Raw genomic sequence first — 26,787 nt, 5'->3', positions numbered from 1 at the left:
CAAAGTCTGTTCATTTGCCCATTTTTTTTTTTAAAGATTTTATTTTTTTCCTTTTTCTCCCCAAAGCCCCGCAGTACATAGTTGTATATTCTTCGTTGTGGGTCCTTCTAGTTGTGGCATGCGGGACGCTGCCTCAGCATGGTTTGATGAGCAGTGCCATGTCCGTGCCCAGGATCCGAACCAACGAAACACTGGGCCGCCTGCAGCAGAGCACGCGAACTTAACCACTTGGCCACAGGGCCAGCCCCTATTCATTTGCCCATTTTGTCATGGGATTTTTTCTTTTCTGACTTCTGAGTTTCAACAGTTCTTTATATATTTTGGATACAAGTGCTTTGTTGGGTGTGTGGATTTGCAAATATTTTCTCCCAGTCTGTGGTTTGTCTTTTTATTCTCTTAATGAGATCTTCTCAGAGCAAAAGTTAATTTTGATGAAGTGCAATTTATCCATTTTTTCTTTCATAGAACATGGTTTTGGTGAAGAATGGAAGGACTCTTCACCTAACTCATGCAGATGTTGTTTTCTTCTACAAATCTTACAGCTTTCCCTTTTACATTCTATGACCCATTTTGAGTTAATTTTTGTATAAGGTATGAGATTAGGTAAGGTGTAAGCTTACGTTGAGGTTCATTTTTGCCAGTGGAAGTGCACAGTATTTATTGTAAAGACCAACTTTCCTTGAGTTGCTTTTGTATCTTTGTCAAAAATCAGTTGGTCATATCTGTATGTCTATTTATAGACTCAATTTCATTGATCTCTCTTTCCCTCTACTATCACACCATCTTGATTACTGTAGCTACTTCAGCCTTAAAACCAGGTTTTGTGATTCCTCTTTCTTCACCTTCAATATTGTTTGAGCTATTCTAGTTGTTCTGCCTTTCTATACATAAGAATTAGTTTTTCTGCATCTACAAAACAGCTCCTGGGATTTTGCTTAAATTTTGCACGCCAATTGAGTGCCTCATTCCTCACTCTAGGCACAACAGTGACAAGCGCACACTCCACGCTGGATCTACAAATGAATGGGTGTTAAGTCACCAGGTGTCAGGGGAGTAGGGGGCAGGGTAGGAGGAATGCACAGGAGGCAGAAGGAATGGAGATCAGTTTCAAACTCTTGGGTTTCAAGCGCTTGAGGTGGATTTATGGGCCAATCTGTCGCTCGGCCATAGGATGACAGGTGTCCCAGATGCACCCAGGAGACAAGTGCAGATCTTTGGTGCAGGGTGTCTCAACACCTTCTGGGCATGTTGGCCTTTATAGGTTTGGCAGAGGTCTGAACCCTCCCCTGCAAGCCATGCGGCCCTCCTGGCCTCTTCCTGTTCAGGCCCAGTCATCTCTGCAGAGGGCGGGTGAGTTAGAACCATCTGAAAGCATCAAACAGCCAGTGTCTCCACTCTTGTGGAAAGTCACACGATCACTTGCAGCAAGTGTGCAGGGAGTTTGGGATCGGTGAGGTCTGACGGGAGGAGCAAGAGGCGACAAGCAAGGCCCTCTAAACATGGGGAATGGAAGCGGGGAAGCTGGATGGAGAATGCAGGGACCAGACAGCACTCAGGGTCTCCTGTGCCACGGTAAGGAGCCTAATCATGACCCTGTGGGAAATGGGAAGCCAAAGAATTCTACTTTCCAAAGATCCTAAAGATAACCTAGGACTAGGCTTTGATCACAGCAAATTATACTTACTAACACAATCAACAGCAGCTTCTCAGACCGCAGATTTAAATGAGGAGGCTAAGAAGCCTCATTTTATACCAGACTTACCTTTTCTTTCCTAAGTTTTGCAACAAAATTTGTGGACGATGAACCCCCATGTACCCAACACCCAGTTTTAAGAATTATCAAAACACAAGTCATCCTGACATTTTCTAATCAATCTCTCCCATTACTTTGACTCTGGCTAGAACTGCAACACTGATTCTTTTACTCAAACATCAGAGCAGGGAGCAACCTGAGGGTGGTATTTATTATACTGGCTCCCAAGGGAGATGGATGCAAAAATGTACATCTCCAAAGGCTCCCAAGATGATTGCAGCCCTCTACACGGGAATACCGTACATTTATTCATTCCAGATTTACTTATTTTTAAGGGAAAACTTTGTCCTAGGTTATAAATCCCATTTACTCTAGAGAATCCCGAATTAACTCTGTTTTCCCAATCTCCTAAAATTGGTCAAGTGTACAATGCATTTCTGTGGTGAAGAAAAATAAGACACAGAACATAATTTTGGCATATGAAAATTTATTACTACCACGCTTTCACCATCCAAACTTATGATCTTGGTCTTTCCTTCTTGCCTTTGTATAAGGCCAAAAGAGAGACATTGGCTACTTTGACAACCTTAAAGCGGACTCCAGGAATGTCACCAACAGCATGACCTTTGCGACCAAATCCAGCAACCAGAACTTCGTCGTTTTCCTGGAATAGAATCAACAGTTTACTTCTGGTGTCGGTGGCAATCACTAAAAATACCCATTTGTAAAATAAAAACTAAGGAAACCATTCCAAGAACAGAAGCCACAACAGACTCACCTCAATGAAATTCAAGCAACCATCATTGGGCACAAAGGCTGTGATTTTTTTGCCGTTCTTGATCAGCTGCACCCTGACACACTTCCTGATGGCAGAATTTGGCTGTTTGGCTTCAACTCCTCTGAAACAAACAGCAGAGCAGAGTGAGCTGGCTTTCTGAAAAGGGTATATTTTAGTTCAGTAAGCATAGAACTCACTAGAAATTGTACGTTTCTACCTTTTCAATTTAATCTTAAATTGTAAAGTCCTGTGATTTCAACCCAGTTTTCCCTCAGCCTTAGTTTCATTAGCACAATGGGGGAAAACTTCCAGCCCCCTTACAGTTGTAAAAATTCCTCAAACAGTTAAGAATTAGAGCTAGAAAGTCTCGGTTCAAATCCTGACCGCCACTAAATTTGACTGGACCACATGAAACTACCATTTTGTAAAGTCGGAACAGCTGAGTAGTCGGCCTTCCGTTATCTGTGCACTGAAAGGCCTATGATGGTGTGTACTCAACACGTAGATTTTTTTTTCCCTGTCATTATGGTGTAACAACTATTTACATGACATTTCCATGGCATCAGGTATTATAAACAATCCAGATGATTTAAAGTATACGGGAGGATGCGCCTAAGTCTTCTGCAGCTACTACACCATTTTACATAAGATAAAGGAGCATCCCCGGATTGTGGGATGGGGGTGTCCTGGAACCAGTCCCCTGCAGACACGAGGAAGGACCGTACTAGCAAACTCACGTGCCTAATCTCAGCTGTCTAACCCCAGGCAAGACACTTCTCTTTACCTTAGTTTTCTCAAACACAAAAATGTGATTGCCAAGGTTTAATAGGTGGGAGGTGCCAACTGCTCAGAAGGGTTCGCACACAGTAAGCTCATCTATGCCCCTTACTTCACTATTGTTCCCATCTCCCCTCCAACGCCACTCCCCTCAATTCCTCCCAGGCTGACGTTAAGATGTTCGGAGATGAAAAACCTTTGATGTAATCCTCAAGTTACCAACTTTCAAACAAATACAGCTACACCAACACCCAGAATTCACATCACAACTTCTTCAAACGTGTTACTCTCGAGGGACCAGAGTAAAATAAACCTCGACGGGAGCAGCAGCAGACATTCACTTACACTTTTTCCAGCACAATTCCCTTCGCATGGGAAGCGCCTCCGAAAGGGTTGGCCTTCAGGGCTGTGCCCAGATGGGCTTTCTTGTACTGCTTATCGTGCCACTTCTGATCTCGTCGGTGGCTGCGGAGCTTCCGGGCCGTACGAAGACCGCGACACTTGCCTGAAAACCAGATCGCCTGAGTCCCCCCGCAGATACACCCCAGTGGTACTGGGCATCTCCTACGACAGTGGCCCCACCTAGACTACAGGCCGGCGGGTTCTCGCATCACACCGCGGCAGGCGGGCCAGACCTTAGTTTCCCCGGAACCAGCTTAAGAGGTGGACGTCGACGCTCCAAAGGGGGCGTCGTCCAAAGGGAACGAGACCCCACGCCACCGCGGAAGGGCAACTCGGCCACCGGCGTCCCTCGGTGGCGAGCTCGGCGCCGCATGGACCCCTTCAGCGCTGGGCCATGTGCCTGCGAGCAGCGCCTCGCCGGGCTCCCCTTATCGGGTCCTCCCCACCGGTGGCGTCCTCCTACCGCTGTGCTCCCATTCGCCCACCAGGCCCCAAGACCCCAAATCCCGCTTTCCACCCCCTCCGCCAGGCCCGAGACAGCTCACCCATCCTGCCGGCGCCACGGGCCTGAGCAAAAGAGGGAAGCCCTACAGGAAGGAGCCACAAGCCACCGCGAGCAAGCCCCGCCCAGCCAAGGACCCCTGCGGCTGTCTGCGCCGCGCCTGATCCGCGGCTGGCGCCTCTCGTTTGAATACGACAAGTTTCCACTGCTTTTCAGAACCTACAAGCCAGAATCTGCGTTTTATTTAATTTGTATGAAATTCAGAGATATCTAATTTGCATTGTTCTTTCTTTTTACGTGAATGCCGGAGACAGAAGGAATGTGAACTACCAATCCCAGAACTCTTTGCACGAGACCCGCCACGGCGCAGGCGCTCTCGGCAAACCCCGGGGCGGGGCTTAGTGGAGCCGGTGTTAGGAAGGCGCGGCGCTCGTCTGGGCTTACGTGTGGCGGTGTCGGCTCCTGCTGGTGGTTTGGGAGGTTAGAGTTCCGAGTCGTTACTCCTGCTCACAAACAGCGGAGTAAATTGAAAAAATTGAAGTGAGGCAATGTGATGTAGTAATTAAAGACCCAGGCTTTGGAGGTAGACCAGGCCTTAAACCCCACAGCTGCCATTTAGTGGTTGTGCGACCTTAGGGCGAGTCATTTAATTAACCCTTTAAACCTCAGTTTCTCCTGTAGAATGAAGCAAATATGAGAGTTTTCTAGGATGTTGGTTCATTCAACAACTATTTTAAAAAATACCTTCTCTATGCCAGGCACTGTTCTAGACACTGGGGATACAACAGTTAACAAGAGAGTCAAGTTTTCTGCTCTTAGAAAATTTATATTCTAGGTGTGAGGAGACAATTTATATATTTAAAAATAAAAAGGTAATTTTACATATTGGTAAGTGCTATAGAGAAAATACAGTTTGTATTGGTCGTAGCTTGGGGTTGGGGTGGCTAGCCTGGATAGGGTGGCTTAGGAGGGCATCTCTGGAGGTTACCTCAGAGATGAGATGCTAAAGAGAGGGAGCCAGTCAGACAAGGATGTGGGGTAGAGCCTTCCAGGAAAAGGGATGCTCAGTAAGTGGAATGGGCTGGTGCTTTTGAAGAACTGAAGGATCAGAGACCGGCAGCTCTGAGAGTGGGGAGTAGTGTGGCAGTAGATGAGGTCTGAGAGGTGCACGGGGACATGTGGCACCTGCAGACCATGGTGAGGACTTTGTTTACTCTTCAGGTGATTTAGTGCCGTTGGAAAGATTTGAGCAGAAGAGTAACAAGATAGGATTTATACCTTTACAGGATAGCTCTGGCTGTTGTGAGGAGAAAAAACTCTTAAGAGATGAGTCTGTGTGGCTAGTTGAAAGGGTGTTGTAATAGTCCAGTTGAGAGATGATGATGGCTTGGACTGTTAGTGGAGGTGGTAAAAAATGGTTGGATTAGGTATACTGTTTGACGCCAGAGCCATCAGGATTTGCTAAGGACTGTAGGATGTGCCAGAGGAGTTAAAATTACCGTTTTTGACTTGAGCAATTGGATGACTGTGGTGTTATTTACTGAGTAGGAAATACTGGGAGAGAAGCAGATTTTGAAGGAGAAAGTGAGAGTTCTGTTATGGCTGTGTTACGTTTGCGATGCCTGTTAGACATCCAGGTAGGGATGTGAAGTGGGTAGTTGCATATATGAGTATGGAGTTCAGAGGAGTCATCAGTGACTAGATAGCATTGAAAGCCATGACTGAGAGCGCATAGAGGATGACTGTGGGTAAACAGAGAAAGGTTAGATGGCCTGAGCCCTGGCACACCAAAGTTTAGTGATATGGAAGAGAGGACAGGAGAAACAAAATAGACTGAGAAGGAGTGGTCAATGCTATACTCTAACCAAGGTCAAGTGCAGAAGGTGGAAGTGAGCAAGTGTGAAAGGAGAGTCAGATGAGGACTTTTGGGTTTGGCAATGTGGAGGTTATTGGTGACTTTCTCAAGTGGGGATCCCATGGAGTGGTGAAGATGAAAGCTTGATTGGATTGGAGTCAAGAGAATATGGGAGAGGAGGAAGTGTAGACAGCAGCTATAGACAGTTTTGCAAGGAATTTTTCTATAATGTACAGAAAAAAGGGGCTATATTTGGGGAGGATGTGGAATCAGGATGGGTTTGTTTAAGATGGCAGATTTTATGACATTTTTGAGTGCTGATGGGATTGTTCCACTGGAGAAGAAAAAATGGATAATTCATTAGGGAAAGGAGATAATTGCACTAGCAAGTCCTTGAGTAGACTCAAGGGGTGCCCAAGTGGAGGAATTGACCTTAGGAATAGTAACAATTTACCTATAGTAATAGAGAAGGCACAGTATAGGGGTACAACTGCAAGTGAATTGGAAGATTTGTTGATGGGAAGATGTGGAACTTCTCTTTTGACTGCTACTTCCTCAATGAAATAAGAAGCAAGGTCATCAGTGAGGACAAAGAGTAGGGAAAAGAGGTTTGAGGAGAGGGAAGGGTGTAAAGTCACCATCTAGGATAACAATACTAGCATTCACTAGTACTTCCTAGGGGCCACCGACTATTTTAGGTGGCTTACATTTATTAACTCATTTAATTCTGGTAACCCTGAAAGGTAAACACTTTTATTACCTCCGTTTTGCTGAGGGATAGTCTTAGTCCTTTCAGACTGCTATAACAAAATACCATAGTCTGGGTGGCTTATAAACAACAGAAATTTATTTCTCACATTTCTAGAGACTGGGAAGTCCAAGTCCAAGGTGCTGGCAGGTTCAGTGTCTGTTGAGAGCCCAATTCCTGATTCTTAGGCAGCTTTCTTTTTGCTATAGTTTCAAATGGCAGGAGGGCCAAGGCAGCTCTGGGGTCTCATATTTATTTTTTCTTTTGTTTTTTCTTGTCTGTTTGTTTTTTCCATTTTTATTGAGGTATAATTGACATATTGGGGTCTCTTTATAAGGGCACTGATCCCATTAATGAGGGCTCTACGCGCTTGATGTAATCATCTCCCAAAGGCCCTGCCTACTAATGGCCTGGTACTATCACACTGGGAATTAGGTTTCAGCGTAGGAGTTTGCCTCCTAATCTAGAAGTGGGAAGATAGATTGACAAGAGGATGTAGGATTGTTGAACAGTTCTGAGGGTCCATTTGGAACTGTAGTTATATGGTTGTAAAGTTACATCAGTCAGCATGGTTTTGTGTATTCTTCAGATTCATTCAGTGTAGTGACTGAGCAGGTGGTGAGTTGGGCTTTAACAGAGCCAGGGGTGGGATCTAGTCAGGTGAATGTGATGGAGGACGGGCAAGGGAGTTGAGAGTAATTGCAAGGAAAGGATTACAACAAACTGTGAGATTGAAGCTGGAGGAGTAAAGAGTGAGGAATAGCCAGAACCCTTCTGAAGGCCTGCCCTACCAGATAGGAGAAATTTCTATGAAGCTAAGTAAGATAGTGCAGTATTAGTGCATAAGGAAATAAATTGACCAATGAATGCATTAGAAAGCCCAGCAAGGGACTCATATGAGTATTAGTAAATGAGAGAATTCGATGTCAGTTCCGTGTATAAAGGAAGGGCTGTGAAACAGATGGAGCAGCACAAAAGTGGTTACCCAAATCAAATTGGATCACTGTCTCAGGCTGAAAACAAAAGTCAGCTTCAGACAGATTGAGGGCCTAAATGTCAACAACAAAATTTTAAAATTCTTAATAGAAAAGAAAGGTGAATGTCTTCTTGAATTTGAGAAAGGAAAATATTTCTAAACAAGATAAGAAAAGAATGATAAATGTGACCATATTAAGAACCTATGTTCAGCAAAAACACCTGAAAGAAAGCAAAAAGACAAGTTACAAACGGAGTTGCTATTCACAAGAAGTGTTTATATAAAATTGGGATGATTTGTTTTCTAAACTTTCAAGTTTAGTAAAACAGCCTGTAAAACCATCTTGGCCTGGTGTTTTTTTCGTGTGTGAAGGTTATTAACCACACACTAAATCTCTTTAATAGTTACAGAACCATTCAAAGATCTGTGATTTCTTCTTGAGTCAGATCTGGAAAGTCATTTTTCTAAGAGTTTGGCGGTTTTATCTAAGTTTTCAAGATTGTTTCACAAAGCTGTTATGGCAGTCTGTTATGCATGAATGTATGTACGTTTATATATATTTGTATGTTTGTTGTTGGAAGGTTTTTAACTATGAATTCAGTTTCTTTAGTAAATGTGGTCCTGTATAGGTTATTTATTTCTCCTTGAGGGAGGTTTGGTAATGTGTGCCTTTCAAGGAATTTGTCTGTTTTGTATAAGTTGTCAAATTTATAGACATAAAGATGTTTGTAATATTCCTTTATAATATTCTTAATATCTGTAGATTTATAGCAATGTCTCCTCTTCCACCCCTGATATTGGTAAGTTGTGTCTTCTCTCTCTTTTTTTCTCTTGGTCAACTAGAAGTTTGTTAATTTTACCGTTCTGTTCAAAACACCACCTTTTGGTTTCACTGATTTTCTCTATTATTTTTCTGTTTTCAATTTCACTGATTTCTGGTTGTATCTTTATTATTTACTTTTTTCTTCTTGTTTTTAAATTTGATTTAAATGTGTTCTTCTTTTTCTATTTTCTTCAAGTGGAAGCTTAGGTCATTGATTTTGTTCTTTTCTAGTATATTTAATGGTATAAATGTCCCCCTGAGCACTGCTTGAGCTGCGTGCCATGAGGTCTGCATGTTAAATTTTAGTTTTAATTCAATTCAAAACATTTACTAATTTCCTGTTTGTTTGCCTTTTTGACCCATGGATTATTTAGAATTGCATTAATTTCCAAATATTTGGGGATTTTCCAAATATCTATGTTATTCATTTCTAGTTTAATTCCATTGCATTCTAAGAACATGCTTTTTTAATTTCAATTTTTAAAAAATTTGTTGAGGTTTGCATTATGGCCAGAATATAGTCATTCTTTTTTAAAAAGAGAGTATATTCTTCTGATGTTGGGAAGAATGTTCTATAAATGTTAATTAGCCCAAGGTGGTTGATAGTGCTGTTCAGGTTTTCTGTGTCCTGTATTCAGGATGGTAGTGACATTAGGTGGTGATCATAGTTGGATGGTAGGTTATGGTTTACTTTAGGTAGTGGGTTTAATTAGTGTGTTATGAACCAAGGACTTTGATTACTATAACTAAGAAAACGGAGAAGAAAGTACTTAATTTTTGTTTTTAGAGCTTTGAGTTTTTCACTTCCTAATGAGGAACTAACTACTTAATTTGGAGCCTGAAAGAAGAAGGAATTTTCTTGACCTTGGGCCCTAAGTTTCCTAAAAGGGCCGGTAAACAAGAGTGAGCTTGAGGAGTTAGAGGAAAAGAAAAAAAGTTGCCATGGCTGAAGGGTAGTGAGCCAGAGGGAAAATAGAGGAAGGTGAAGTTAGAGAGGTGGGCAGGGCCTGCTCATGTCCAACCTGTAGGCCAGGATAAGGAGTTTGGATTTTATTCTGAGTGTCATAGGAAGCCATCAGAGAGCTTTGAGTAAGAGAGTGACAAGATCTAACCTACATTTTTAAAAAATCACTGTGCCTGCGATGGAAGGGCACTATAGATGGGCAAGAGAGGACTTGGGTTAGCCAAGGAGCGGTTGTTGCAATAATACAGATAAGGGATTGTAAGTAGTTACATTCGAGGTGGAGAGATGTCTTAAGATTCAGGGTATAATTTGGAGTTAGACTGTGAAAGAGAGAGCAAAATCATTGACATCGCCATCATCACCACCACCACTGTCTCTAACTGGTGTTGAGTCCTATTTAGGTGCCAGGAGTAGGACTTCACATGCATAATTTCTTTTAATGCCCCAACAACTCCTATGTGGTAGGTGCTATTATTAGCCTCATTTTGCAGAAAGGAAATTGAGACTTAAAGAAGTTAACTTGCTTAACCAGAACATGTTTGTTGGTTTTCAGATTAGTTATAAGGCAGAATTTTGATTTTTAATGAGTTTAGAAAAGCTTTTAATGAATGTTAAGTAAATAAGGTACTTATTGAATGAAAGTAATTTTCTAGACAGCAAAACACCAGGAAAACTAAGAGATGTCGTTGCTAAGATTAAGGTGTTCTTGCTGTAAGTTGTAACCTGATATCCATGGGTTACTAGAGATATATGAAAACATAGATACTTTGTCACAGAAGAATCCTATTTGGTCATTATTGAAATGTTGGGGGAGTGGAGGCAGGAAGGAGAACAGGTTTTCCTCTTTCTTAGTAATTCCTTCCAAGAAAAAGGAGTTAAATTAGTGTAACTCCTTGTTTCTCTGCCAATTTACTCTTTCCAGGCCAGGTGAGGAGGGGTGACATCTGTGGCAAATTTGGGAAAAATGGTCTAGGCATGTTCAGCTCTTCGTTCTTTCCTTTGTCAACTGAAATAAGCAGTCTAGTTAAAGGTTAAATGAAGGAATTTATTCGATAATCAAAGTGAGGAACTCAAGTCCCAGGAAACAGTCCAACAGAGTATTCTGAGGAACTGCTCTGAGGTCTACAGTTTTGTGGGGTTTTTCTACTTGAGGAAGATTAGCCCTGAGTTAACATCTGTGTCAATCCTCCTCTATTTTTTTTCGTGTGGGACACCTCCACAGCATGGCTGGTAAACGGAGTAGGTCTGTGCCCAGGATCCAAATTTGTGAACCTGGGATCCCGAAGTGGAGCACGCAGAACGTTAACCACTCAGCCACCAGGCCAGGCCCTGACGTCTACAGATTTGAGTGCAGTTTGTATACTTTTTAACGAAGCAGTGTTCGTGCAAGAATTGGCTTACACACCTAATAGCCATCTACTTCTAGGATAACAAGAACTTTTGATTATACATCAAACAAGGCTTGTAATGTTGGTGTTATTTGTGTATGGAGGGAGGCAAGGACCAGGGTCCTTACTTTTTCCTTCAAACTCTAAGAAATGTTGCTGGGAAGTGTGAGCGAGTTACCCTTTATCTTGTCTGGTTGTGGATCCATCCAGCTGGGGGCTTCAGTCATGAGGTGAGGGGTTGCAGAGTCATTCTAACACAAGCTTATGAGGCCTGCATGACTGCTTCACAGTACGGAATGGATTTTTATTGTACCAACTTTAAGCCTATACAGCTTGCTTGCTAGATTTGCCTGTTAGACCAGGGAGAGGGGTCTCGAAAGTTTGTTCACCCGTTTTTGGGACCCAGCCTGCCCACAGAGCCTGCATTTCCCCCTATTTCTCCTGGGACAGGACTCTCTTCCCTATTGAGAGCCCAGGGCTGCCATGATAGGCTGCCATGTCTGTTTTCTGGGGACAGGGGTTCAATTACAATACATTTTGCTCCTGCACTAAGCTTTGTCCTCCATCCTGGCCTTTCTCAGTAATAAAGGTGTTATTTGGGCCTACATTTGTCCACTCCGATGATGCAGAAAGGTGGTATTATTTGACTTCTCTCAGAGCCCCCCAACTAGGAAGAAAGATTGGTCTTCATAAATTAGATCAGTTATCAAAGAGATTTAGATCAAGGGTGGTGCTGATTCTTTGCACGGTATCGGGGAGAAGTTAGCTTTTGGGGAGGAACAGCCAACGGTTTCAACAATGTTGACAACTGATATTGGAGCATTTAGAAGGGTTAGAAATGATTCCTAGTGCTTTAGCTATAAAAATTGAGGCATTAGTTGCTATGGAAATGTGACAAGTTAAAATAACAGCTTTAAGTGAGAAAGAAGCAGCAGTAAGAGTCAGACTGGTGATTGCATGCTCTGTATAACTACTACTGATGAATGCTGAGTGCTTCATTTTACCTGATTAAATTATTTAACACAATTTTTCCTTTATCTAAAATGAATGAGATTGGTTATCCTCTCAGTATAGCTACCTTTTGGTGTAGTGATTATTTCTTCTCATATCTGTTCCAAGGTGGAACTAAAGAAATATGCGTGTATTGCCATATAATCTTACTAATATTCAGGACTGTTGTTTAAAATCTTTGTTATTGTAATTAAACCTCTGTGTAGGATCTAGGGGGAATTGACAATGCTGTTCTTTGATGCCCTTTGTGAAGTTCCCGGAAGGGAGTTGTCATTTTAATATGCATATTAAAAGTTATTCTCCAGGTGTTCTCTCACTTGGCTGAGAACCAAACAGAAAATAGGCTTCTCTTTCAGCAGGGACCTTTGAGTTATAAGAAATGAAAGATAATTTTTCTCACTAGGAAAAGAAAGATAATTTTCTTCACTCAATGGAAAAATAAGTTTTAGAATTTCATTCCCTGGAGAGGTTTGTGAATCTGGTGGATGGGCCAGACCTGTGCTGTCTGTGGGTTCAGTGGAGACCAGTTGATCTTTTGTGGTGGGCAGTGGCTGGGGGCCACTCTTTAAGCCTGTGCATTCCACAGTAAAATGAAGATTTACCAGGATGACTTATAGATTATTTAAATGTAATAACTTGTAAATTATTATAACATATAAATGTAAAAGCTCCTATAAAAGTAGATGTGCAAAATTGTGATTATTTTATATTACTAAGACTTTATTTCTTAAAGGACTTTAAATAAGGTAAAATGAATTTTTTTCCTTACATTGAAAGAAAAAAGAACAAGAGAGAAAAAGGAGTGAGAAAATGGAGGAGAAGAAGAAGAAAAGAAGAAGTCAAGGGTTCTTGGATAATATAGCTACACAAAGGACAGGAGTAATCTTTCCATTGATTTAAAACATTACTTTTTGATCCTGTTGGTTCCATTAGTCATTACTGATTATCAAGATTACTCAAATGAATGGATCTGTTACCAGTTCATAGGTATGGTGATTTTTCTTACTATGGAATAATGTGCTCATTGATGCAGGATCGGTGAGCCAAGGAGTCGAAAGAAAGATTTCTTGGACTCTCGAGATCTGGCAGTAGTGCTCTTTTATTTAGAGAATAGTGTGGAATAGCATGGGGACAGGGCCCATGGGCAGTCAGAGCTGCTGCTGCCCTGAGTTGAGGGTTAGGGCTAATTTTATAAGGCATAGGTATGTGAGTTATCTCTTTACAAGACAAAGGAAAGAATATGAAAAAGTTAAAATGGTATCAGTGCAGGTGGGGTCTGGTTATTGGGTGATCCCATGACTTATAGATAAGAATCAAATCGGATTAAGTAAAAGTCAGAAGCCACCACCCTAAATCAGTTACATGAGATTGCCAACTTAAGTTCTTGCCTTTGGCATTGATTAAGAGTTTTGAGAGATAAGGCCATCCCCCCTTCCTCCTGGTGCAGAGAGGGAGGCATGGAGATTTCCTTCACAAATGCAAATGTCTCTCCAAGGGCAAGCAAATTCCAGTCCTCGGAGCCTGCTTCTCATCTGCAGTTTTCCTCATCACTCATGTGCCAATGAATTTTTATGTTTACTTAGGTTTTAAGTTAAAATTTCCAAATTTATGTTAATTGTTTAGCAAACAGCATCTTGGATTTTTGCCAAGTAGTTGTATAAAATGCTTCCTTTGAAACTAAGTGTGCTGATTAATTTTTGTCCAAAGAATCCATTTTGCTCTTCTTATAAATGAGCGTGTAAAGTATAGGGCAACATCAAATAGCACATATTCTCGATATGAGTTTTATTTTAGTGAATTAAAACTCTGGGTCCTGTCTCTGTTGAGGTGGGGACCCTGCAGGTGCCCAGTGAGAGCATTTTTAAGAGTAGCGGAGGCCCTTTCCTCCCCAGGACCCAGGTCTGTTAGGTTCTCCCTGACCCTCAAACCTCTCTTGCTAGTCCAGGCCTCTATTGTTCCACTAAATTTGTTATTGAGCAGACCTTTCCAATAAAGCTTCTTTTGCACTACAAGTAACAGAAACCCATTTCAAACTGTGTTAAGAACAAAAGCCAAGTTATTGGAAGGACACCGGGGTAATTCACAAACCCCAGCAACAAGAGATGTACACTGACCTCATGAGGGAATGGAATCAAGACCTAGAAAGCTGCTTCAACTCTTCAAAAGTTATTTATGTCACATTTCTTGTCTTTTTATCTATTATATACCTGCCTCTCTCTCCCCTTCATCTAATCAGCCATTGCTTGGAGTGGAGGTGGGGCCAATGTCAGCGGAGGTCACTGGTTTGCTGGGTGAATCATCCCCAAGGTGTTTACTCCAGGAATTATGTGTTCACATTTCTACACATCACTGGACTGGGAACTTCTTCAGGGCAAAGACTGGGTCTTTCCTACTTTGTGTTCTCGGCATTTCACATATGACAATCAATGTTAGACTGATGGGCAAATTTATGAAAGAGCTGGCCTCTGTCTCAGTTTAGTTTGAAAACCAAAAACGTAAATATGTGCCACTAATCTGGTACATTATCCATGTTCCAAGAAGTCAAAAGGGAACCTAAAGTAAGAAACATTAACATTTAAATCAAAAGCACTTATAAGTATTTCATTTACTAACCTGATTCTAATCAACTCAGAAGTTGATTTGATGAAAATTGGTGGAAATTATGGCAGCAATTAGGCTCTGAACTTGATAGAGTCTGTATTAGTCTGGATTCTCCACAGAGAAAGAACCAATAGGAGATATATCTATATCTATACATATATACACATATGTACATATATATATACACACAATTGTACATATGTATTTATCTATCTATAGATATATACATATATACAATTTATTATAGGAATTGGCTCATGCATTTCTGGAGGCTGAGAAGTCCCAAGATCTGCATTTAGCAAGCTGGAGACCCAGGAAAGCTGATAGTATCATTCCAGACCTAGTCTGAATCCGAAGGCAGAAGAAGATTGATGTCCTGCTCCAAGACAGGTAGAGAAAGTGAAATCTCCTTTACTCTGCCTTTTTGTGCTCTTCAGACCTTCATTAGATTGGATGGGGCCCGCTCACGTTAGGGAGGGCCTTCTCCTTTGCTCAATCTACTCATTCAAATACTAATCTCATTAAAACACCTCAGAGACACACCCAGAATAATGTTTAACCAATTATCTGGGCACCTCATGGCCCAGTCAGCTTGACACATGTTAGACATCACAGAGTCATACCCCTCCACAAGGAGCAAGAAGTATATACTATAGTATTTTGCTAATGAACTGATAGAACTTGGGTTTTGTCCGTTTGCATTTTCAAGTTACCGAATTCAATGAATTACTTGAATTAGTTGATTTCCTAGTTAGAATTATCTAAATATTCAGGCCCTGGGAGTCACAACCATGTGGCATGAAGTGGGAACTAATTATGTGACATTTTTGGATAGGTTTATTCGTTATTCTGTACATTTTATTGAGCACCAACTTGGACCAGCAGCATCTTAGGCTCTAGATATATGTCAGTTAATTAGACATAGTCTCTGCCCTTATGGAGCAGGCCTTCTGGTGAGGAAATGCACCATGAATAAGTAACAAGAAAATAAATGTCTCATACACATTGTGATACATATTTTGATGTGAGTGAACAAAATGCAGGGAGAATTAGAGAGGTGTGAGGTGATCCCCACAGAGGGAACAATATGAGCAAAGTCACTGAGGTGCAAAAAAGCTTGGCACACGGAGGGTGTTGAGAAGCTGAGTGTGAGCCAGTGTGTTGGAGCCTGGTGGGGAGAAGGGCTGGCAGAAAGCGAGGTGAGAGAGACCAGCAGGGGCCAGGGCACGTGGGGCTTTGCAGGAGGTGGATGGATTTGGATTTTGAATCAGTGTGCAAAGACTGTTGTACTTGGCTTGAACATTCAACTAATGGGGTCTTCAGTCTGAGAGCATTTGGATGAATAGAGACTGCGGTCTGGCAAATGCTAGATGTTCCTTAAGGCACATGTTAGAATTAAATTAGATCCATTTGTTTCCCCGTGAGAACACAATTCCACATGGTCAGATATGATTATAGGAAGATAGATTTTTGATATTCAAATTTTCAGGTGACATTGTATTTAATAGTATACAGTAAATCGTAACGTGAAGCAAACCTTTCTTTCCTTTGAAAAGAAGGCAGCATGGATGTACAACTTCCTGTTCTCTAATGGAGACTATTAAGAGGATATGTCCCTCTGCATATTCTGTGTATCTTGTGAGTGAGTCACAAACTAGTTTTTGTTCTGGAATATCTTTAGGATATTTGTATAGTGAACAGTCTTTAAAGGTAGAAATAGTGTTTTCCTCTGTAGCAAAGGGCAGGGTGCCTATAGCCTTGGAAACTCAGGGTTTCTCTCCTGAAATGAAACCCACTGTGTGTACAAGCATCCATCTGGGCCCACCTGTCTTGCTTTATGGGCAAGGGGAACTGACGCAAAGATACTCATGCTCATGCTGCTTGCTGTGTGGTGAGTAATAAATAAAGTCCTTTGTCTCTGACCCAGGAGTCTTGTGTCTTTTGCTAGCATCCCTGAAACTGTGGCAGACTAACATGTTAGTTTACGAGTTGGGCAAAATCTCAGATGTTTCGCAGTTCTGGACAGAGACGCCCTCAGCCATCTGAGCAGGCAGGTACAGTGCCAGGCAGGTGATACCCAAGTGCTTTGCAGCCTGCAAGCTATCGTATTAGCATTTTTTGCCACTGCTTTTCTCCTCCAAAGTCACAAGATGAGCTATTCTCAGTCAATCACATCTTAAGTGTGACTTCTATTCTAAAATACATGTGTGAAACCTACTAGCTACTAATTATTCTGCCTTAAAAATTCTTAACCAAGTGGGAGAAAATTTCAACAGGAAGAATGCTATGTTAAAATTTTAGGATCATCAAGTCATAAAATATGTTGAAATGATACTTGATTTAAAATAAAAAGTTTTACATATGTGAGTGTGCCTGAAAATATAACCGAAGCATATGTCCATGAATGGTTGTCTGTGATAGGCACTAAGGGACTAACACTATGGTTTCTGAGTCTTCACAGATCCATTACTATCACAGTACAGAGTCATCCAGGGCTTGGGCTCTCGCCTCATCCTGACCAGGGATTTGAGGAGTGATGTGATCAGACACTGATGCTGCTGCCATGGGAGACTGTGACCTGTTGCTCTGGCAGCTGGAGATGTTCTGTGTTTGCTCCGTCCAATACAGTGGACATTAGCCGTATAAGCATTTGACATTTTGATTAGTCCAAATTGAGATGTGTGTAAGTGTAAATTATACACTGGATTCTAGACTTAGGGTAGAAAAGGAAGGTAAAATATCTCATTAATAATTTTTAAAAGTAATTATGTTTGAAATAATATTTTAGATATATTAGGTTAAATAAAATATATTAAAACCAACTTCACCTGTTTATTTTTACTTCTTTCAACGTGGCTACTAGAAAATTTTAAGTTCCATCTGTAGCTCTCATATTTCTGTTAAAAGATGCTGTTCCAGCTCCTTGCTTACTCACAGGGCTGTCCTCGGCAAGCGGCATCGGCATCATCTGGAAGCTTGTTAGAAACAACGGAGCTCATGTCCCACCCTAGACCAACTGAATCAGAATCTGCATTTTAACAGAATCTCCTGTGATTTGTATGCATGTTAAAGTTTCAGCAGCAGAGAGACCCTAACACTAGGATAGCCAGATTTAGCAAATAAAAATACAAGATGTCCAGTTAAATTTAGTTTTCAGATAAACAACAAATGATTTTTTAATATAGTATGTCCCAAAGATTGCATGGGGCATACTTATTATTAAAATCATTTGTTCTCTGAAATTCAAATGTAACTGGGTGTCCTGTATTTTATTTGGCAGCCTTGCTTGAGACTCAACTCCTGCTGTCCAGACCTGAGTTGCTACTTGAAGTTCCACAGAATTGGAAGGACAGAAAGGTAAAATGAGAGGCAAAGGGTGGAAGTTGGGTGAAATGAAAGAACAGGGAGAGGAAAAGGAAATATGCCGGAAAGTAGGAATAAGACAGGGCATGGAAAGGCCACAGTGATGGCAGTGTCCTTTTCTATTTTATAATTTCTATTAGCAACTTTCCTCCTTATTTCTGCATCCCCCCTTCCCCTAGTCGTTGTGCTTCAGTCTCCTCCTGTCCTTTTCTACAGGGCTCCCCAGAGCCGTGTTAGAAGGAGGTGTGTGTACAAAGTGGACAGTGAGGACGGGGAGTGTCTCCTCTGGGCGAGGCCCCACCTTCCCATAATCCATCATCTGTCACTTACAAATAGCCCTTTTCAGCGACCAGTACTTCGCCATTAAAGAGATCAAGGTTCTTAAGTACTAAAAACGCTGACACTTTCATTTTGGAGGATTTTCTTTATTGTGGCATTTTAGTTGTATTTTTTTAATGTGAAACAACTCTTAGGGATTTTGTTGTTTGTTTTGTTTTTTTGCATGCCTTTTGCAGGGGTGGGAGGGGGAGGCTAGCAGAGAAGGAGAAACATTAGATATTCTTTATTTAGCTAGGCATTGAAGTAAGGAAAGGATTTCATCTATGATATTTACTAAAATTTTTTTATTGTGGTGAGAACACTTAACATGAGATCTACCCTCTGAACAAATTTTTAAGTGTACAATACATCCATGTTGTCACATATTGCAGAATTTTATTTTTTTAAAGGCTGAATAATATTCCATTGTATGTGTATGCCATGTATATCTTTGTCTATGCATCCGTCAGCAGACAGTTACATTGTTTCTACACCTTGGCTATTGTGATTAATGCTGCAGTGAACGCAGGAGTGCGAATACCTCTTTGAGATCCTAATTTCAATTCTTTTGGGTAAATACCTGTAAGTGCAGTTGCTGGATTGTGTGGTAGTTCTATTTTTCAATTTTTTGAGGAATCTCCGTACTAATTTCCATAGCAACTTCACCATTTTATATTCCCACCGACAGTGTACAAGTGTTCCAATTTCTCTACATCCTTGCCAACACTTGTCTTTTGGATAATAGCCATCCTGACAGGAATGAGGTGATATCTCTTTGTGGATTTGATTTGCACTTCCCCAACAATTAGTGACATTGAGCACCTTTTCATATACATGTTGGCCATTTGTATGGCTTCTTTGGAGAAATGTCTATCCAAGCCTTTAGCCCATTTTTAAATTGTATTTTGTTTGTTTTTTTGCTATTGAATTGTAGGAGTTCTTTATATATTTTGCAAATTAACCCTTTATTAGATATATGTTTTGTAAATATTTTCTCCCATTCTCTGGGTTGCTTTTCTTCTGTGTTGATTATTTCCTTTGCTGGGCAGAAATTTTTTAGTTTGATGTAGTCCCACTTGCCTATTTTTCCTTCTATTGCCTGTGCTTTGGTGTCATATTCATGAAATCATTGCCAAGACCAATGTCATGAAGCTTTCCCCCTCTGCTTTCTTCTAGGTTTTAAGTTTTAATCTATTTTGAGTTGATTTTTGTGTGTGGTGTGAAATAAGGGTTCAGTTTCATTCTTTTGCATGTGGATATCCAGTTTTCCCAGCACCATTTGTTGAAGAGACAATCCTTTCTCCATTATGTATTCTTGGCACCGTTGTTGCAGATCAGTTAACTGTACATACATGGCCTTATTTCTAGGTTCTCTATTCTGTTCTATTGGTCTGTGTGTCTGTCTTTATGCCAGTACTGTACTGTTTTAATTACTGTAGGTTTGTAATGTATTTTGAAATCAGTAAGTGTGATGCCTGCAGCTTTGTTCTTTCTCAAGATGGGTTTGGCTATTTAGGGCATCATTTAATGAGTTAAATACTTTTGTCCCCACTCTGCAGATGAGGAAACTAGGCTCAGGAGGAAAAATAACTTGCCTAATATCAGATAGTTGGAAGAGCTGGCACTGGGAATGCTCTTGAGTGCTGTCTGACTCGGAAGTCGGTGTTCTTTACCATTATGTTCCATGCCTCTCAGCAAATGGAGTCATGAATTCAACAGGAAACTCTGAACTAGGACACGTATGTAAAAGTAGCTAAGTTCCAGAGATTTTTACTCTTATTCACCTGAAAAATGCACGTAATAATGTATACTTCATAGATTTTGAGAATTTAATAGCTTCCTGAAAAGCAGTGTGAGATTTTTATTGTTATATGAGTATTAAAACAATACCAATTTTTCTCTAAAAATCTGCTCCCTAATAACCTTTCATTATAAATAATCAAACAACTTAAATAGACCCATGGTTTCACTCTATGCTCTAATTTGAGCAGTATCAGGCCCCTCCTTCTGCCCTCTCCCACACGTAATACATCCTGGGAAAGCTGTCCTCTGATTGGTTGACTATGTTGTCAGTCACATGGCGTGAAACTACTGCCTCTGCTCTGTTTGCATTTATGAATTAACAGATGTGCTTTGTTTGAAGAAACTGATTCATTTCTTGATGGGAAGAAAAATCTTGTTCAGTTTTTCACTTATTTTTTTATGTATGGGATTATCACTAACTTTGGACCAGATACTTGCCAGGAAGAATGTAAGGTGAGTAATTGCACATCTTTTAATACAGTACATCTGTGCACTTCAGTGCAAATGTGAAATTATGTGGTTCTGTAATTTCTTTATATTGCTGCATGCTACATTTGTTTATAATTAAAAATGGATATATGAGATTAGATCATTTTGTAGCTACTAAAATAATTGAACTAGAGTTTATAAATAAGAGATACAAATATAGTCCTTATTATAAGAGGGAAGAGTTATTTGTTCAAAATACTCAAGAAACATTTGTATTATGTATCAAAGTATGTATCTATGAGAAAATGACTCCTTAAATCAGTGTTCAGGTTTCTTTTACGCTTATAGGTAAATGTTAATTTCACAGTTTCTCCTGCTGTTATTATGTGAGAAAGAGAGAGAGGAAAAAATTTAAAACCTGTCCCCCAAAGAAAATATGTTAGATTATTTTAACTGGTAAAAGACAGTAATTGTGTGGAGCACAGACTATTTAAAAATAACAAGCAAAATTTTGATTTCTATTTCCTTTGTCCTTTTGGTTTCTTTCTATGCCATATGAGGGAAAATATAGAGATTTATCTATAAGGAAGAGTAATCAAATATGCGTAGCATTTAATTTATGTCATATCCCCCAGTTACGCATTATGTGCCATGTCAACGAATGCCTCAGCGGATTTAGTGTGAACGAAAGGACGGCAGCAAGCAGGATGATCTCTAAAAACTTGTGCTAAAGAATCCTTAAGACACCAACTGATAAAAACTATAAGTGTAGGCATTTTTAATTTGTTTTCCCTCATTGTTTCCAAATCACTTAATGCTTTCCTTAAGATTCACTTTCAAATAATAAGTGACCTATACTCCTTAGGTTGTTAAACCTTAGTAATATTTCCTTACCTGATTTATACAGAAATGACTGATTTGTGTATTACAGTGGTAAAGTGCACACCAAGAACTATAAAAATTCCAATTCTGTTTTTGAAGCAAGGTTGATGGGTTTACATAATCTTAGCTTCAGAAGGGACCTTAGAAATCACTTAAGTCAATGATCATGTGAATCTAATATGGCACATTAATTTGTTGTGAAGGAAACAACAATTTCTGTTTTGTAGATGTTGTTTCAAATACGGATCTGAAATTAAAAATATCTTTCAACTCTATGGGGCAGTTCGAGGTTCTTAAGTCTCTAGAAGGATGATTGTATTTTAAACTTGGTACATGTTTCCTCAGCTTAGAGAGGGTAGGGGACCCCACTCTTCCTTTACATATTCCTTCTCCAGATTGGATTTATGCTGAAACCAGGTGGAAATCTTTTCCCTCTTGGACAGCATCCTGTGTGGTCTCCCATTTTCCACTTCCCTTTCAGAGTTTGTTTGTTCATTAATCTGTTCCTTCATACATGTAACACATTTTTTTAATGCTGGGTACTTTTAAATGGGTAGGCAGTGAGCTAGGTGCTGGGTCTACAATGGTGAGCAAATCAGGTAGAGTCCCTGCCCTCATGGAGCTGTAAGTCTAGTAGGGGAGATGCTCATTAATCAAAGGATAGATATTACAAGTAAACTTTGAAATGTGCTGTGAAAGAAAAGTATAGGAGGTGATGAGCACATACAATAGGGGGATCTGAGCTAGTCTGAGAAGTTAGGGACAGTGTTCCTGAGGAAGGGATATTTGAAGCTGTGATCTGGAGGATATAGGAAATAACTAGGAGGTCGGGGGAGGGGAGAATGGAGAGCATTCCAGGTGGAGGGAGCAGCAGGTGCTAAGACTCTTGGGAGAGAGGAAGGGAACATGAAACATTCAGGGACCTGAACTGAAGAACGCTGTTGTAGCTGGAGCAGAGAGAAAGGGGAAGAGGTGAAATGGGATGAGCACGGTTAGCAGGCTGATGTCTTTCAGGGCTTGGTAGGCTGTGGTGGGAGTGTGGTCTTCATCCTGGGTAGGACCATGAGGGAGCTGCTCCACCCTCACCTTCATGATGGCATGCTTGGGAGACTTCTGATGGAAAATCTGGTAAATCAAAAGTCTGTCACCAGCCACTATAAGTATAAGGCTCTAGATTGCTTTTGAGGTATTAAAGAGATCCCTTTTACTGAAAAGGGGTCTGAGTATTTTACTGACAATATAGGTTTAATATTTTTAAGCCAGTGTTTCTTAGTTTGTTCACTCAGATAATTTTAACGAGATAATTCTTTAGTTACTACTTTAGTTCAGAGATTACGCAGTGTGGAGAAAATGCGTGTTTATTTTGTCTTTGGTTGTGGTTATGGCTTCCCATAAAACCTCATTAGGTCAGGCTTATGGGTGTGGGCAAAGTCTATCTAAATTACAGCTTATTTTATTTTATTTTTATTTTTTGGTGAGGAAGATTAGCCCTAAGCTAACATCTGTTGTCATTCTTCCTCTTTTTTTTTGTTTGTTTGAGGAAGATTAGCCCTGAGATAACATCTGTGCCAGTCTTCCTCCACTTTATATGCGGGTCGCAGCCACAGCATGGCTGATGAGTGGTGTAGGTCCATGCCCGGGATCTAGACCTGCAAACCCAGGCTGCCGAAGTGGAGCTCACTGAACTTAACCACTAAGCCATGGGGCCAGCCCCAATTACAGCTTATTTTAAAAAGAAGTATAACAGTGTTATTGGTATGTTCATGATCATATTCACTGAAATGAAAATAAGCCTATATTGTCTACCAGAAGCTTTTCATTAGTGAACATATGGAAATTTTTACTTAGTAGAATGAAGTCTCAAGCCAAGCATGTTAAGGATATGGTAACTCATTCATTCATTTATATACTTTTGTTCAATAAACATTTATTAAACTCCCCTCCTGACTAGATATTTCTAAATGATATGATACATTTTTATGTGATTTGGATAAAATGTCTCTCATAATTTTCTGTTTTTGTTCAATAAGACATTTTAAAATTGAATACTTAACCCTGTATCATGAAATATTATTTTGAATAAATAAAATTTAAATTAAAAAAATGTAAAAGATCTGCTTGTATACAGGTGCTTTTTAGAAAGCTTGAAGCCTTTCAAGAAGTATTCTCTGGGTATTAGTCTTTCTGTCTTATATTCAGTTACTTTTTAACTTGCACTCCAGAGTTTGGAGTTTAGGTAGACAGAGATCTTTTGGCTAAAGCATATCTCTATTGTAGTTACATGATTACTTTGATTGCAGTCTCACTTTTGCTGTTCAGAAAATTAAATTTCTTCGTTCTCCTAGATGTGGTTGAGGTCAGAGGACTGATTCATGCTAACCCTACTCACAGGAGACTTAGTATAAATCAGAATGCAAGCACCAGTTAGACTATACATATATTGTTCAATGACAAGCCAGTTAGTGTACTATAATTGTTCCTTTTTTCTCTTTGTACAACTCTTTCCTTTTCTCTTGAGTTAAAAATTGCCCTTTTTCATTTGCAATTTAAAAAATATGCATGTCCTTAACTTTTTTCACACATCCCTTCATCTAACAAGTAGCGAAGACTCTCAAATCCCCCTTTTACCTAGAAATTTCCCTTTAGTCTCCCTCCTTTAGGACCCTTTTGTCCTCTTGCTCCAATCTGGATAGATTCTCTCTCTGTCTGATGTGCAACAGTCATCCTTAGGTTTCTCTTCATCACTGTTCTGATTTAGATCCACTATTTATTAGAGTCCTATGCTTTCCTCTTTCTTTGTTTTCTCCTTTACTTTGCTGGAGCACATCCTCCACTAGCTTCCTGTGAAAGGGTGTGAGAGAGAGATTTTCTGAATCATTGCATGTTTCTTGCTTTTTATTTCTGGAAGCTAATAGGATATTTTCTTTATCTCAGGCTCCACCATGTTACAGGTACCTTATTCACAAGTATCAACTCAAAATGGATCACAGACCTAAATGCAAAAGTTAAAACTTTAAAACTTCTAGATAAAACACAAGAGAAAATCTTTATGACCTTCTGTTAGGAAAATATTTCTTTTAGATACAAAAAACGTAGACCATAAAAGAAAAAAACTGAATACATTAGACATTATGAAAGTTAAAACTTTTGCTTTTTGAAAGCCACAATTAAGAAAATGAAAAAGCAAAACATATAATGGAGGAAATATTTTCAATGCATATATCTGACATAAGACTTTTATCCAGAACATACAACGAACTCTTCCAACTCGGTAATTAGAGGAAAATGAATTTAACTTAAAAAATTGGCAAAAGATTTAAAGACACACTTCACAAAAGAAAATATATGAATGGTCACTAGGTACAAGAAAAGATGCTGTGTATCACTAGTCATCAGGGAAATGGAAATTAAAACTACAATGAGATTGCAACACACACCCATCAGAATGGCTAAAATTAAGCAGACTGACAGTACCAAATGTTAGCAAGAAGGTGGAGCCACAGGAAAGCTCCTATGCTGAAATTGATTGGCAATTTCTTAACAAGTTAAACTCCTAATATCTGACTTAGCCACTCTGCTTTTGGGTATTTATCCAAGAGAAACCAAAACATATTCTACATAACCCGTGTACATGAATGTTCTTTTCTCTTTATTTGTAGTAGCCCCAAATTGGAAACACCCTAAATGTCCGTCAATAGGTGCATACACCAACAAATGTGGTATACATACAATGAAATATTTCTCAGTAATAAAAGGAAAGAAAGATTGATACATATAACAACACCAATGAATTTCCATCATTATGTTAAGACTGAAAGAAGCCAAACACTAAGGACTATATGTTAAATGACTCTATTTATATATAATTCTATAAAATGCAGGCTAAAGTGACAGAAAGCAAGTTTGTAGTTGCCTGTGGCTGAGGGTGGAGGAAACATCCTCTCCACTGGAAAAGTACATGGGAAAACTCTTGTGGGATGTAAATATTCCATATGTTTATTGTGGCGGTGGTGTCATGGGTATATCCATATGCCAAAACTCATCGAATTTACAAAATGAATGGATGCAGTTTATTGTTCTTAAATTATACTTCAGTGAAGTTGATAAGAATGAATGAATAATTGCATACATGCATGAATTTATTAATAACAACTAGTAGACATCACAGTCACCAATTTGTCATCTTCAGAAATTCTTAGATAATAGAGATTGTATTACAAAGAGAGTGGTGCACTTACTTTGTAATAGACTCCATGTAATTAATTCTAAACCATTTTACCATGATGTGCGCTTAGTAACTCTTTAGCTAAAATTATGTTTTGCATAAAGATCATGATAAGTAATTTATATATTTCTCTAATTGTAGAAATGTGTAGAGTTTGTATGATAGTTATACCTACAGGTATTGGATAGGAATCTGTAAGTATAGAGTTTGATCTGTGTTCTCATACACACAAGTACAACCTATTAAAAATTTAAAATATGCGATAAACTGTAAAAATTTTTATGACAATTAGAGATTTAAATGGGCATGATATTTAATGTGAAAGAATTACTAATATTTTCTAGATGTAATTGGGCTCTTATTTTAAAAAGTCCTTATCTTTTAGAAATATATACTTAAATGATATAATTTCTGAGGTTTTCTTCAAAATAATACCAGAGAGGGAAAGTGGGTGTGCTTATTGCTGAAACAAGATTGCTTATAACTTGACAATTACTAAAGCTGGCTGTGGGTACAGGTACATGGTGCGGGCTTATATTTTCCTGTTTATATTTATGTATGCTTACAATATTCCATGATAAAAAGATGTGTATATCTTCTAACTTAGCAGTGTCACTTCTAGGAATTTATCTTAAGGAACTTCTCAGGGGTATGAACAAGCAATCCACAATAATGTTCAATGTAGTATTGTTTATTAATTGAAACAACTTAAATACTTAATAGGAATTTGGTTAAATAAATTGATACATTTGTATGATGTAATAGCACATGGAACTCAAAATTATGTTAGAAAAATATGTAATAACATGGAAAAATATTTATGATATATTTTTAAGTGAAAAAAAAATTGTAGGCTCCAAAACAGAATGTTTACAAAAATTTGTTCTTAAATTGTACAAAAAGTAAATTATATGTGTGTGTGTGTATGTGTAGAGAGAGAAACGCTGGGAGGATGTATATTATAATTACATAATTTATATCCTCATAATTTTTAGAAACACCTTTTTGGCAATAGAGTCTGTCTTTTTTTTAATAAAAAAGGTTGAATATTTTCACATTAATATGTTAACAGTACCATGTAGTATAACATTTCACTTTAAAATATTTTATTATGTTTTATTATTTGGTTATTTGGTTATTATTTGTTTTTGGTTAAACCTCAGAGTCTAGCACACTGCTTGACTCATTC

The 26,787-nt window shown here is 39.4% G+C and overlaps 2 protein-coding genes across 13 annotated transcripts in view; one reads left to right on the top strand and one right to left on the bottom strand.

Moving 5' to 3' along the window:
* Nucleotides 1–2,220: 2,220 nt before the first annotated feature.
* Nucleotides 2,221–4,540, bottom strand: RPS23 (ribosomal protein S23). Its single transcript, XM_001504640.6, has 4 exons — nucleotides 4,256–4,540; nucleotides 3,654–3,813; nucleotides 2,532–2,652; nucleotides 2,221–2,417 (listed from the first exon to the last, which is right to left on the bottom strand). Exons 1-4 carry the CDS (start codon nucleotides 4,257–4,259, stop codon nucleotides 2,271–2,273), a joined length of 432 nt encoding a protein of 143 aa, XP_001504690.1. The 5' UTR covers nucleotides 4,260–4,540; the 3' UTR covers nucleotides 2,221–2,270.
* Nucleotides 4,541–4,578: 38 nt separating this feature from the next.
* The window catches only part of ATP6AP1L (ATPase H+ transporting accessory protein 1 like), a 44,135-nt gene continuing 21,926 nt past the window's right edge, over nucleotides 4,579–26,787 (top strand). The window contains exons 1-7 of one of the 12 annotated variants that reach the window (XM_070233370.1): nucleotides 4,601–4,692; nucleotides 12,755–12,964; nucleotides 14,826–14,968; nucleotides 16,387–16,469; nucleotides 17,859–17,935; nucleotides 19,819–19,998; nucleotides 20,493–20,515. In XM_070233370.1, the coding sequence (XP_070089471.1) occupies nucleotides 19,966–19,998; nucleotides 20,493–20,515 (56 nt within the window). In that variant the 5' untranslated portion in view covers nucleotides 4,601–4,692; nucleotides 12,755–12,964; nucleotides 14,826–14,968; ... (1 more) ...; nucleotides 17,859–17,935; nucleotides 19,819–19,965. Of the gene's footprint in view, nucleotides 4,693–12,754; nucleotides 12,965–14,825; nucleotides 14,969–16,328; nucleotides 16,470–17,858; nucleotides 17,936–19,818; nucleotides 20,009–20,385; nucleotides 20,516–26,787 lie in introns of those variants that run through there. The other 11 variants (XM_023618049.2, XM_001503822.6, XM_023618050.2 and 8 more) reach the window with 11 other exon arrangements.

The sequence above is a fragment of the Equus caballus genome, chromosome 14 (assembly GCF_041296265.1).
Source record: "Equus caballus isolate H_3958 breed thoroughbred chromosome 14, TB-T2T, whole genome shotgun sequence".
Taxonomy (NCBI): Eukaryota; Metazoa; Chordata; class Mammalia; order Perissodactyla; family Equidae; genus Equus; species Equus caballus.
This window is presented reverse-complemented; position numbering and strand designations above follow the sequence as displayed.